General features: G+C 43.5%; 1 protein-coding gene across 1 annotated transcript in view; it reads right to left on the bottom strand.

Annotated features, from left to right (window-relative positions):
* Nucleotides 1-626: 626 nt before the first annotated feature.
* NFATC2 (nuclear factor of activated T cells 2) overlaps nucleotides 627-14,615 on the bottom strand; it is a 76,030-nt gene continuing 62,041 nt past the window's right edge. Inside the window, exon 10 of the mRNA XM_050313873.1 lies at nucleotides 627-1,042. Within this exon, the coding sequence (XP_050169830.1) occupies nucleotides 987-1,042 (56 nt within the window). The 3' untranslated portion in view covers nucleotides 627-986. The remainder of the gene's footprint in view (nucleotides 1,043-14,615) is intronic.

Raw genomic sequence — 14,615 nt, 5'->3', positions numbered from 1 at the left:
TTCTGGAATGTATGGCTTCTGTAGGATGCAATTATTTTCCTCTGCAGCTTGGGGTGATTAAATGTTCCAGCTGCTACATGAGACACTGAGACAAATTACAGGCCAATAGCAGGTTCTATGTGAAAAGAAACAGCAACCATTTGTTAGAGAGAAAATATCTAAGTCATGTTCATACACTGCCTAAATATTAATAAGGATCAATCATAAAAATCTTTGGATTTACTGTGACTCCTATATATTAACCTCTATTTTATCTGGGTTTATTTTACCTTGGCACAGGTGTTGCAACTGCTGAATTGTTCTTTTTCACTGCTACTTGGTGAGAATCCCTCTCCTTCAAATTCCTATCCAGTCTGACATGAAAAATGAAGAAAACTCCTGGATTCAGCTAACATTTATGGTTTGAAATACCAATCACAGTGCTCAGAGTCAGTAAAAAATGGGTTTTGATCCCAGGTTAGATAAAGGCCAAGCAAGCTTGGGTTGCCTCAGTTTCCTACAATAATAAAATTTCTCAGAAGGGCTTTGAGACCTGGAGGGCAAGTCCTTGCTAGTGACCTGCAAACCATGTTATTCTTTTACGGAATATATTACTCTTTCTTCCCCCATTTCCCACCCCACCCAAATAAGCTCTAATGCACGACCTCCCCTGCTTTGTGTGGTTCAGGAGTGACAGATCACTTCTCCCTCGGCACTAAGATAGATCAATACATAGATATTTTGCAGCAGGCTTGAAGTGTTTCCTCAGACAGATGCTCTGTTACATGAGAACAATACAATCTTTGGAGGAAAGGAAGGGTGTCCTTCTCGGTGTTTACAGAGAGAGGTGGCAAGTTGCTTAGTCAAGGCTGTCACTTGATGCCAATACATTGTTCCTTGCATTGAGATGAACTGTAAAGGAAGCTGGAGGTTGCAGGGGCACTGGAAGGATCCAAGAGGTCAGTTATGGAAGGATTCGGTAAAAGTTGTCTCACAAATCTCTTCTTCTATGTCTGACTTCTGGCAGGGAGTCCAGAAAATTCCTTCCTGATAATTTCATTAACTGTGAAATAAAAGAGAGAGGAGGAAATGTCAAAGCACTTTCAAACCCACAACAAGTGGAAAGTAAAAGCAATCCTTGGGCAGTTTGCTGTCAAGCTGAAAACATCCCCTCCATTCATAAAATAATTTTATTGAAACCTAAAACTTTTAGTCCTATTTACCCACACTTAACATTTTTGGAAGGCAAGGGGGAAGGAGCAGAGAGAGGGGGTTCACACTATGTTCAGCTTCCAGTACCATAAAACACACCTGAGAGGCTGAAGCCAGTACCTGCCACATCCCTCACACACAACACTTGCCCTCTGGCACAGACTTAAGGGAAAAAAGAAAAATCTCGAAGTCTCTAAGCATTTTAAGGTATTCACTAGGCTGAAATGAGATTATTTTGAAGATAAAAAAAGGCCAAGTTTGGAGGAAATACAGTGAACAGTGATGAAAACAAAGAGACTGCAGTTCAGGTGAGGAAGTGTAGTTTGTGTTTGGGTGGTTCTTGTTTGCTTTTGTTTGTTTGTTTGTTTATTGATAATCTCACTCTAAACTCTCTTTGCTCTACATTTTTATTATAGTTTGTCTGCAGACTGTAGCATAAGCAACTTCCATGCACCACGAGGATACTGTCAGAGATTGGGACAGGCTGGTTAGTAAAGCTCAAGAGAAGACATTGAAGAACTTTGTTTAAAAAGTCAGAACAGTATTATATGTTTTATACAACAACCAATCTCTCCCTTTAACTTGCTCTCTTACTTGCCTAAAGCACCCTTTGGTACCTTCTGGAACAACAATTCTCTCTCTAGAATTTAAGTGCTCCCCAGAACTTAAATAAAGAAAGTTCCCATCTCTCCATGCTCACAAATCCCACCACCAACATCCCACACTTTAGGTCTTTCTAATTCCAGCTGGGAAGTGCCTGATTTCATCCAGATTGGTGCCTCTGAGAGATGACATGGGCAAAAAAGCCTTGCTGACAGAACTCCTGTCCTCCTGCTGTACAACATTCTACCTGCCATCATCACCTGCTGGCTTCTACCAGCCCTTGTGGTGAATTCTTGCAAATCAAGCCCATCTGTGGGGACTTGGTGTGGTGCTGCTCTGCAGTGCAAGTGAGCAACCAGAGGGAGGTGAGGTTGGTCCACTTTGAGGCCAAAACCTCCTCCAGCTCAGTCAGAGCTTCCTGTTTGCTCTACCCAGGAAATGAGAGGAGCAGGTCTTCAATGGAAATTTTTCACAGCCTCAGCTAAAAATAGCAGTGAGGTAAAAGAAATGGGCACCCACTCTTACAGGGTCATTTCCTTTCTTAAAACAAGTGGGCTGAGGCTGGAGGCCGATTTATTTATCGACACGTTTGTTTAGCAGCCAGTGTACCAAAAATACCATGTATGAATTTTCCTTTTATTTAATACAATAATGGAAATATCAGAGCCAACAATCGTATCTAGGAAGGGTTAAATATAAGCGAAACAGATAATTGAGTTTGCTAAACCTACAGGCTTTTGAGGGGTCCAGATTGGGTTCTGTTTCCCTGGCTGGATGGTGTGGGCAAGTGCTGACTCAGCCTGCAAACTTCACTTTCCCTCCTGGGTGCTGCACAGAAGGTCAGCAGTGGGTTCTGTGGGCTGAGGTTATAGGGGGACTGCACTCTGAATAGAGCTAAAAGGTTGCAGGGAACAGTATGAAACAAGAACCCCACGGTTCACTGAGGCTGCTCCCTGTGAGCTCGTACGGGCGCCAAGGTGCATTTCTGTTGGAGACACCTGAACGACAAGAGCTCCCTGTGATCACTTGGCCTGAAGGTCCTGTAGTCACCCTGAATTTCACCTAAACCCAAGTGGTGAGGGGAGTGTCAGGAAAGGTGTAAGTCAGTGCTTGTCCCTGCACTAAAAGTCCTGACCTACAACCAGAGTCCCTAAATCTAATGAATATATAAATGTAACAGGAATGGATCCCAAGGCAAGTATCTCTCTCCCAGCTTGGAGTCACCTCCAGACCAAGCCTTGTGAAATCACACATCTTTGTGATTTGGGAGCACATGGATCCAGATCCAGGTGTAATCCAAGAGATTTGGGTTTCAACAGTAGGTTGAACAAAATCAGCAAACTGAGAACTGTCTAAACCTCAGAGGAAGCAGAGATCATGTGCTGAACTTGCTCTTCTGAGCTACCATCTATCTTTTTTTAGTAGCATGATTAAAATGTAGCTCGAGTATCAGTTCTCATTATTTGCTCATTTCTAACTGAGAGGAAATTGAGATGATGTGATTAATAAATAAAATATTGTTGTTTAAGGTGCCTGGAGTGTGGCTGCTCTGGAGCTGTTGATATGTTTAATGATTAAATGGGGCCACAAGGACATATGTTAAGATAATGAAAGATTAAATCATAAAAAAGGATATTGAAATTACAGTTGACATCAGCCATGCAGACCAAGGTTGGGCCTGAATCCCTTCAGCATGTCCTTTGTTACACTGCTGTTGTATGAGGACAACAATGGCCCCGGTGCTTGGAGACCCCATCAAACACTGCAGAGGCTGCTGGAATCATGGGGGAATGTCTGTGATCCCCTAATTGCTCAGCTTTGATGGGGCAGAGTCAGTCTCTTAGGCTCCAGGCCTCAAAGACATTTAAGCCTCTAATTCACATCCTCTCAGATAGAAATCTGGAGTGTGTTCACTCGTGGGATGACAGTGGGTTCTATTAAATACCAAGCTCCACCGGGTAGTCCAGAGACAGAAAACAGCCCGCAGTTCAGCTGGCAGGGAGTCAGGCTCCCTGGAATTGGTTCTGTACATGGAACTGATTCTATCCATGTAATTGATTCTGTACATGTAGTTGATTCTGTACAGGCACACCCCTGTCTGCCTGTGGGCACACACAGCCACACATCCAAGTGACAGCCCCACCACTGTTGGATCTGTCTGGAGTAACACCAGTCAAGTTGATGTTGTCACAGTACTACACCCATGGCAGTGATGCACTTGGAATATATTTTAAATCTATAAAAAACTAAAATTTTCTTGTTAAACTTTCACCTGATAATTTGTTAATTGTTTTTATAAGGCACTTTAGTCGTCTCATTTATTGTATCGCAACAATTACAGCTGCCTGTTTCTCATGTGAAACGAAAAAAAGCACCAGAAGGATTGTGCAGCAGGGTGTCTGTAACTCTGGGGATCCTGCAACACTGAGGGGCTCATCAGAGGGGGCAAAGCTCAGCCCCAGTGGGCTCCTCCCTGCAGCGAGCAGGGATCCTGCAATATTCCTGCAATAGTCCCTGTCTGCTCCACTGACCCATCCAAGAAGTGTTTTGACATGCAAAGCAAACACAAGGCACGTGGGGAGGAACTAATGGAATAACAGGGGCTGGGGAGGAAAACTGAACCCTGGATTTGTAGTGTGCCCTCAAAATGGGGCCAGGCAAACCACGGTCCTACTGTGGGTCCAGCTGCTGCCTGGGAAGGACAGGATGCTCTAGCCCAGCATGCACAGCCCCACCTCTCCTTCCCTGCCCACCAGGCCCCAGCTACTTCAGGACAGCTCTGTGGTTCACAAGTGGGGAAGAAAAAGAATGAAAAAAAAATTAAATTAAATAAGATTTTAAACCCTTTAAGCCAAATAAAAAGGGGCATGACTTTTTAATTGAAAAAATAAATAAATAAATGAAGGTTAAGAGAAACACACAGCTGGAGAAAAGGCAGAAAAATACCAATTACCTTTCTTTTTGATTGCTTGGATCAAAGATCACAGTCATTCTTTTTCATATAATGTTTTGTATCCAGCTAAGGTGTGTATCTATCAGCTCTGAAAAAGATTTGCAAAACCATTTTTGAGAAAAAAAGGTAACCTTTGACCTATGTTGCACGGTCAAATGTTACAGCTTTCAGCTACTCTTTCACTTTGTGGTTTAATTTATTAAAAGGACATTTCAGCACATACAATACATAAGGCAGAACTGAACCGCTGACCTTTCTGTTTGCTCAGATCCAGCACTAGATTTCACTTTTTTTCCCCCCTCTTCTCTCGACTGGTATTATCTAAAAATGAATATGCCAAAAATTTACAACTCCTAAATTCACGACAAAACACGTGAAATGCTGATAATTTGATCTGAGACTTCAGAGGCACAGGAGGTCCCTGCGACTGGTACGTCAGGTCAAAGACCAGTCACTGCCTTTTGCAAAAGTCAGGTCTGTTTTATCACCTCAGTGGCCCCAGTAAGATACAACACATTCATGCCAGATCAATGTCCCTTTTAATTAAGAGATCTAACCACAGTGGCTGTGTAAATTAGACTTTGCCTTAATTTTACAGAACAGGAAAGAGGCGCAAAGAAATTATGGAAGTTTTTGCTTCAAACATAAATAAGGTGACTTTTTTTTTCTCATTAAAAAAAAAAAGATATTCTGTTCTTTTTTCCTGTCTAATCTCTTAGGATTTCATTTGAAATCACCATGAAAGCATTTGGCACTTCTGCAAAACCAAGTGGAAATTAAAAAAAGAATCACAATTTTAAGGAGGAAAAACTGCTTCTTAAAAACTAAGCTTTGAGTGCAAGATTCAGAAGTGTCTCTGCTGCTGGATTTCAGGTGACTATATATAGAAAAGAAATATTTTACTTGGCTCCCAAGGATTGTGCAGCCACGTATCATAGACTGGAACCTACCACTCAGTACACAGCCTATTTTATACTCTGCATCCTGGAAAATCAGCTTTTGCATATGTGAGCACAGCAACTCATTGTCTGGTAAATACAAACCTTGGTGGATAAGGCACAAGGAGCCCAAATGCAAAAAACTGTGCTGGGGAAAAATACTGGGGATGTGGGGTTGTTTTCTAAAGTAACAACAATATAAAGGGTTTTTTTCCTGGAAATTTGGGACATGGAACAGCTAAGATGTTCTTGGCCATAAAGCTTTATTTAATTACACATCAAGAAAAGGGTTTACTCCTTACTGAAATAATGCCAATAGATACATCCTGAAACTTTTCTTCCCTGTCCTGCTTGTAATCTATGGAGTCTGTGTATAAACTTCTTCTGCACCATCCAGTCCAAGAGCAATCAGTTCATCTCCATTAATTAAGTAAACTCTTGGAAGTTACTGATCTCAAACTAAGTGGCAATTCAAGTCCTAGGATGCATTTTTGCTCCAATAGTTTCAATAGACTCAAAACTCCTTGACATTATTCCATGAATTTAACAACATAACCCAGATAGCTGATGTAAAACAGAATCTGAATAAAAATGCATATTTTTGGCTAAAGCCTGTCCCAACTGATATCCATATCTAAACACCTCAGGATTCACAGGATCTGGATTTCACTCAGGACATTTAAATATCCTTCCCCTAGATCTCAATGCAGTTCCAGAGTGAGGTGCAAAAATAAAATGACCAGTTTCTATGGTACTATCCTACCCATAATGTTTAACAGGAAGCTGGGTGTGACTGTAAGAAGAGAGCAGAAAATAAAGATAGCATTTCTGCTAAAAAAAAATTCCATGCCCTAAATGCACTAAAGATCAAAATCATCACGGAGGAAGTACTTGAAACACAAATCTCTCTGTGACACCACCTCAGAAATGTTAAGGATTTTCTCAGTACTTTCATTATTGTCAGAGTACCTCCAGAAAAGATCAACAGCCACTACAAAACAACTGCCTTAAAACTGTCAGGAAAAAGTGGTCAGTGGGACTCCAGAGCTTGGATCTCTGCTCTGTCATCACCCTGCCATGTGGCTCTGCCCAAGTCCAAAGTGTCCCTGAAGGACCAGATTTATTACAGATCTGTCTTGTCCTGAAAAATGCAGAAAGTCTGTGAGGTCACACTCATGGAATTTAAATAATCTATGCTTAGCTAACAGAAAACAGCCTGACATGACAATGACCTGCCCAGAATGACCTGTACTCTGCAGTATATCCACTGTACTATGTGTGGATGTAGTAGAGAGCAGTCACTTTCAGGAGTCCCTACAGGAATGTTTTCAAGTCCTTAGGTAGGACTCCAGATCGTTTAGATCTCAAAGTACCACAGCCATGAGGTGCTGAGCTCACTCAGGCACTCTGAAAATCCCAACAGGCAACAATTTAAGTTACTGATCTAAAACCTTTAAAATCTATAAATGTCAGTCAACACTGGAGTGCCCAACACCTCTAAAAATCAAGTCCATTAGGAAGTTGAGTGAACAAAGGTGACAGAGAGCACTATGAGGACAGTGACTTGTTCTGACTTTGCTGAACAGCACCTAAAGTGAGGAGACTACAGAGCATCCTCAGCCCCAGCCCTGGGGATGCCTCAACCTACGAGACACTGGGGTACCACCAGTGAGAAGCTGCCACTGAACTGTGGGAAGGCTGGGACTGGTATCCCCACACTGCTGGCAGCCTGAATAATTTCTTTTAGACAAACAACGCTTGGCTTTTGCTTATTCATGCATTACCCTCAGACAGAAGTTCCCTCTCCAGCCAAATTCTCCTCAGTGACACAAAGCAAAGTGACCCGTTATGAGGGAAGGAAAACAGAGCAGTTTGCAGCAGTGGAGATAAGGTGCAGCCTGTGCAGCTGTGCCTGCTCTCCTGCCATGCCCAGAGCTGCTGGGTGCCTCTACTACACTGCTATGCTTCACTTCAGCTTGTTACACAAATGGTTACGACCTTGTAAATCAGTAATAAGTTGCACCCAAACCTGCAAGTGATTAGTAAACAATCATTGCACTTCCATGGCCAGAGGACTTTCACACAGTTAATCAGTTAAGAAAAGGATTGGGTGTTAACTGGTTGTTTAATTCTCTGGAAGACCACTTTATTGAGGCCTCGTAGTAAGAAAGCTGAAATCTGAGTGCAAACAATATACAGGAGAATTATACTGCTTAAAAATGACATGTTCTCCTGCAGAAACAGTGCCAAAGGTTGCTCTAAAGTGAACTGAATGGAGGAACTCTAAGGCTGTTAGGTGCCATTTGTGGTGCTTTTGGTTGTTTAATCCAGTTTGATCTCTGTTTGAACCTACTGGAAATCAATGAGTTACGTTTTCGAGGCAACTTTTCCATGAACCAGGAAATTGGGCTTATGTGATGTTTGCAGGACACACATGCACACACACATGAGCTTTCTCATCCCAGGTTGTTGACTGGAACAGCAAGACAAAAAGCAATTTTTTGCTCTAGAATACGATTTCCTGTTTGCTTAATGGATTTCAGTATTTAGTCATCTTTTTTTTTTTTTATCAGAAGATCCCAAGACAGGTGCAAACCCTGCCTATGCATCAGCTGTGAATCTGGAAAGGGCACCTTCAGGAACAATTTCACGCCCTTTCCCCTCCTGCCCCATCAGGCTTCAGGATATCCCTGTGGGCAGCCCCTGGAGCTCATCTGCAGGGTCAGACTCCTGACCTTCATTTAGAGGGGTTGCATCTCATGTACTTAGAGTAGAATGGGAAGAAGCATCACATCAAACTGGGATGTTTCTTTAAATCCCCTCTCCAAACCCTTTTTGTGCCCAGCCCAAGCACTGCAGATACTGAAACCAAACCCAAGGGATGGTGTTCAGGGTGGCATCTGGTGCCAGGCACTGCCCATCTCCTTCCTGGGTTACCTGACAAGGGGCTGGCTCTGAATATCAATGCTGACCCTTCTGGGAGCTGTATAAATATAGGACAAAAGCTCTTGTGCTATTGTTTGCCAAGATGATGGTAAATATCCTGTTTATTTACTAGATAAACCCTTTAGGTCTGTTTAGTCACTACACAGGAGGCATAAAGGGACTGCAACAAGCTGAGCTGGCTTTGTGCAGCCCCTCTAACGAGTGTCAGCAGCCGCTTTGGGAAGAGTACCTTGAAAGTGGAAAACTAGCTCAGCCTGGGTGTGATGAGGAACTCCAGGCCACCGTGGATTTGGTTTGTAGTAGCTTTCCATAACAAAGTCTTTTTTTAACTGACTTTCTTTCTGCTCACATATATTTAGATATGACTTTCATTCTGCAGCTCTCCGATGCCAGAGAGTTTTGGCTGCAACTGCAAGGAAAGGGACACGTGTTTGAGTCATGGACTTGGCTCTCTCTAGTTGATAGTTAGTGAGTTACTGAGAAGAGATGAAGTTTGTATTTAGTTTTAGTTTACATGCAACGAGACCAAGTAAAATATTCCGAGTAGAATGAGCGCATGATAAACAAATGCACAAAAACTTATACCAGAAGGGGATGGAGTTCATTTGATCGACCACATTAGTTGGCTAAAGCACTACAGAAATATTAGGCCAATGCATTGAAGCTTAAGAAACACAAGACAAGACTCTTCATTTTGTCACTCCCAGCTCTTGATTTAACTCTGTGGCAGCTGATGCTGTTGCTGCAAAGCACAATGGTGAATTGTGCTCGCATCTGGGTTTTTTTGTGCGTGGTTTGGATCTTACGAATTTGCTACAGAACTGCTGAGATAAGCAGTGCCATTTGGTATGAAGATATATTTCTTTTACATTGAAACCAGCAAAACCAAAGGAGGTTGGTGACGATTTTTCCCTCCAGTAGCTGGCACCTTATGCTTTAAAAGCTGATGAAATTGGTGTTAGACACCACAATGTCTCTAAAACAGTAACTGCCATTAGGGAGAGTGCACGAGCAATAGCACTATTTATTCACATGTCACTCTGCAGTTTCATCATTCTCCTGGACTTAACCTATTTACTGAGAAGCAGGATGAGTCATTCAGCAACATGATTCAAAAATGGAGAGAAAAAAGAGAATGGAAGAGAGAAAGCTATTTTTTACAGGAAATAATTGGGGGGTAGGACCAGAAGAACAGTTACAGCATGTTCAGGATTAGCTGAAAGCACAGGATAGGCAATGCTGCTGCTTTTTTATTTTTGTCACAAAGGAACAACCAGAACAAATATTTAATTGAGGGGAAACAAACCATTTAACAAATATTTAATTAAGGGAAAACAAACCATGTTACCCTTCCCTTTAGGCAGTTTTGCAGGGGATGAACGCTCAATAATGTAATCTGCTTCCCTCCCTTGAGCACTGGTGCTTATGTCTATTAATCCACAAAACTATTCACTGGCTCTAATTCTCTGGCATCTTATCTTCTGCTGTGTCTTACTCTGCAAGCATCCCCACTGAAGGGCCTGTGGATTCCTGCAGAACCTGGGCCTCTCCAGCAAACCAGGTTTTTTTCCCTCCAAACGTCTGAACTGAATTTCGAGTCTGGTTCTCAGGAGAAAACAGCCAGCAGAAAATCCCTGTCCCAAGGTAACACGGAAGATGCACAAGTGGCTTACAAACAATTCTGCCAAATAAACTAAGCTCCCCTCTGGACCAGACGTGCAAACATCCTTCTGCTTGCAATTACTCTGCTTTCACAAACAGCTTTGCACCAGTGAGCATGCAGAAGGCATTGGTTTCTTTTGTGCTTTATTTTCAAGAGGGCTACAGGCTGTGGGCACAACACTCACCAGGGGAACACATCAAACCACTTTTGCACTGAGATTATCTTTTATCACGACTCCATGTCCTTCAGCAAAGGAGTATTTGGGGCAAGATTCTTCCCCCCTTTGCCTTAGACACAGAATGGTGAGGGCTGTTTGAGGAGCCCTGGGTTACGAACTGCCTCCACAGGTTCTGGCAATGGGAATCCAGCACTTAACTCTGGGGCTACAGTTACTGCTCCCAGGGCAACTGGAAGGAATCCAGACCATTAAATATTTAAGTGGTTATTGACAGAGTGTTACAATTCACATCTAATAATGTCAAGGAGGTGCCACATACAAGATACTGTGTGTCTGCCCACATCCATCTGTTTGCTTTTATTTTGCACTTTGACTGTAACTCCTTCGAGGGAGAAACTGCTTTTTTTCCTTTGGAGTCAACACAGGATCTGCCACAATGGAGTTCTCAGCTGTGCTGGGGCTTCTAACATAAAATAATTTAATAATAAAAATGCTATATAATACTATAGAGTATATGTATAAATCAGAGACCACGAGACAGAGCTAATTATAAGAGACACCTAAAACTAGAAAAAGGAGTGCAAAAGACTACGGGGAGCAGTTTCTGCAACTGGCTTTGCATCTCACCTCAAGAAGGCCAGGAATCTGACAGTCAATAGCTTGAGAGAACAAGAAAAATGTGTATGCATCATCCAGACTTCAAACTTTCAATCTGAGTCAATGGCATGAACAAGAAAACTTTCATTCAAGAGAAGAGAAGAAGAGAAGAGAAGAGAAGAGAAGAGAAGAGAAGAGAAGAGAAGAGAAGAGAAGAGAAGAGAAGAGAAGAGAAGAGAAGAGAAGAGAAGAATATTAATTACCAGAACTAGAACTGAGGCCCTTGATGTCCAGTAGCTGTGGGGTAACTCCCCTTTAGCTGAAGTGCAGCTGGTGCTATCGATGTTGGGCAATTCCCAACCTCACCACAACAGCAAAAACCTACATTTGTTCAGAAATCAGCCCTCGATTATTTCCAGATCTCCCATCTCAATTCCAGATCAAGATGTAGGAAAAACCACCCAAAGAGACTGCCCCATGGAATCCTTCCCAGGATTTAATGATGAGCCATCCCAAATTTTCCAGCTGTGAGGTCTGAGGGCTGTGTGTATCCCCACACAGCCCAGGCAGGAGGTAAAATCCTGTGTTCATGGCAGTGTCTCAGGGGCACAGCGCAAGATGCTGTGAGCACCTGGCAAGACTATCCAAATCACTCCCAAGTTCTGACCAGATGTATGACAATGTTCTCCTCTCCACATGAGTTTGCACAGCCAGCACACAAGCTTTGTACTTGTGGCTCATATTGAACCTATTACTTTGCATTTAACCATCCACTGCTACACTTCCTGGGTGAATTCCAACCTAACAATGAAGGCTTTGGAACCACAGCATGATAAAACACCCTCTCGCCTAAAATAAAGACAAAACTTGCTTACGTTTGATATGATCTCATCTGACTAGAGCACACATTCAGCAGCAGTTGGCAGGCCATCCCTGCGGCCAGGAACATGGATTGAATGGGAATACTGTTTGTCCTGCAGTTGGGGAACTAGCCACAGACAGCTGGAAGACACAGCAGTAGCAAAGCTGAAGGCCAAGATCACCATAACTCCTTCTGAGCAGTCCTGGAAGGAGAGCGGCTGCCAACAGGAACAAAATACCCCAACTAACACACAGAGTGTAGTGAAATCATATGGAGCCACCGGACATCCTCTATCAGACTTCTGCAGGTACTTTGGTAGCCAGCTCTCAGCTAAATCACTGTGGATTTTAGATATCAAGCCACTTTTCAAAATATCCAATACAGCAGGAGACAAGCACACGTCACCTCTTGGGATCTGGCATAGACTGTACCCAACATGTCCCTGACAGATGATGGAACAAGTGTTGGGGAACACCAATAGAGGATGTCCTACAACAGGAACTGGGGGTTGTCCTTTGGGATGCCAAGTAGAGATGGGAAGGTTTTCGTACTATTAAGGGCTGACTCATGGGTGGGGAGGTAATACTGACTGCTTGCATGTTCCTTGAAGCATCACCACGAGGAAGGCTCCCAGCATGATGCTGCAGCATCATGATGTGACTTCTCCATCATCATCATCAAGGAATGACCCTGCACAGCACTGCCATAATCTCTGCTCTAGCACTTGGGAACAGGTCTGATGGCTCAAGTTTTAAATGGGTGTTTAAGCCTTGGTAATTTCAGAGCAAGTTCATACAAGTGGGTGCTGGGAGAGGGCAGAAGGAGAATCACGGAACTGAAACTGCCCCCATTTTGAGCTGACAGCAACCAGTGAGCCTGGGAGAGCCCTGCCAAGCAGAGCTCAGTTATGTCTCATGGCCCAACCTGCAGCCAACATCCCTCTGGGGGCCGTGGCACAGAGGGTGGGGTGGGACTGTGCTGTTCCCTGGCTGTGTCACACACAGGTCACACCACAGGGTTTTCCTCAGGGTCCCCTCAACATGACTGTAATCAAACCCTCAACGTGACTAATCAACACTGAAAATAATTCTGCAGTCTATATTCAGGCTGGAAATCACCACTGTCAACAGCAGCAGCCAGCAGAGTCTCCAGAGAGGGTTTGGTCACTGCTCACCCTGGCTGAGGTCAGAAGGACAACAAGGACAGATAGAGCTGCAACCTTCTGGCCACAAAGAGAGTCAATTTCTGTGGCTCAAGGGGGTGGCTGTCTCCAGTGGGCACTCTCCCCTTCTCATCACCTGTGGTAGGTGCCCCAGAAACACCCCCCAGATGCATTTCTTCTTCACCGACTTGTGCCCCAGCCTGGCCCTGAGCTCTGTGGGGACAGCACTGGAAGGGGCCAGAGAGCAACACAAGAGCAACTGCTTTGGTTTGGGCTCTTTTTTTTTTTTGTTCTCTCTCTTGATTCAAAAACGTCATCTGCATCCAGCTGTTAGTATTTTGGAAATCTGCTGCATTTTGTTTTCCTCATGCAGTTCAGTGTGGCTGATGCTCCAGCTGCAAACCCCTGGCAGCCAGTGAGCCTGCCTAAAGCAACTAGACATGAAAGCCCATGTCCTGGCCAGCATCTCCTCCCCTGAGAGCACCCTGGGGCTCCCCTTGGGCAGTCTCCTCATCACCCTAATGAGAATAACTCTATTAACTCCTTAACTTATTAACTCCTTAACTCTACTGCAATCACACCAGATGAGTGTGGAAATCAGGAACTGCACAAGCAGGTATCTATATCAAATGATGTGGCAGAGAGAATACTTTTGTTAAAACCAATCAATAAAATTCCAGTGCTATTCACTTTCAGGTTTTCTGGGTTTTTGTAATTATTTTTATTTAAATTCCATATTGCCATAGTCTAATCGATGTTATCTATAAAAAGACTGGGATTCAGCAACAGGGCAGATTGCACATGAATGAGGGTTAATTAATGCTTTTACTGCTGCACTTCCAGGATGCTCCTCCCATGCTTGTTCCAGTCGCCTGCTCTCTCTCTTGGCCACAATAATCCCTCTTCTTTCCCTCTATCCCAGGGCAGAGATCCCTGCTAGAGGTGGGGAATGGCTGGATCAGACTGCCTTGAAAGGGCAGGAGACTGCAGAGTGTTATGAGGAGGTGGGGGCTTGCTGAGATTTATTTCCAGGGAACAAACTTTCAATGGGGTGTGGGTTATATATGAAAAACATAGTGATTAGGTAAAGGTAAGGGACAGGGCTTTATTACTTAAATGATTCTTCACTTTGACAGCTGAATCCCAAATCCCCCATTTTTATCCATAACAACTCTAATTCCATGCTCAGTTACTCAGTGACATGGACAATATCATCCATTTCTGAACAGTCAGGTAAATATAAAACACTACTAAATGCAGCCTGATCAAGTAATTGGCCTTGACATTCTTTCCCCTCCTGAGCAATGATGGAAACAATACTGGGTGATTAAAAACCCTTGATGATTATATTTACCAAGTAAGCTTTGAAACAAGTTATAAGGGATACCAAAGTTAATTTAGAGGTGTTCAGGGGTGTGCTGGGGGTGCTTCCCTGGCAGGGGCAGGATGGGCCCAGGAGGCAGTGCTGCTCTGCAGAGCTGTGCAAAGCCCTGAGATTGGAAAAGACAGGGAAAATCCTCTT

Source organism: Myiozetetes cayanensis, unplaced genomic scaffold (genome assembly GCF_022539395.1).
Source record: "Myiozetetes cayanensis isolate MyiCay16 unplaced genomic scaffold, myiCay2020 scf19, whole genome shotgun sequence".
Classification (NCBI taxonomy): domain Eukaryota; kingdom Metazoa; phylum Chordata; class Aves; order Passeriformes; family Tyrannidae; genus Myiozetetes; species Myiozetetes cayanensis.
The sequence above is the reverse complement of the archived record's forward strand: the minus strand, read 5'-3'. Positions and strand labels throughout refer to the sequence as shown.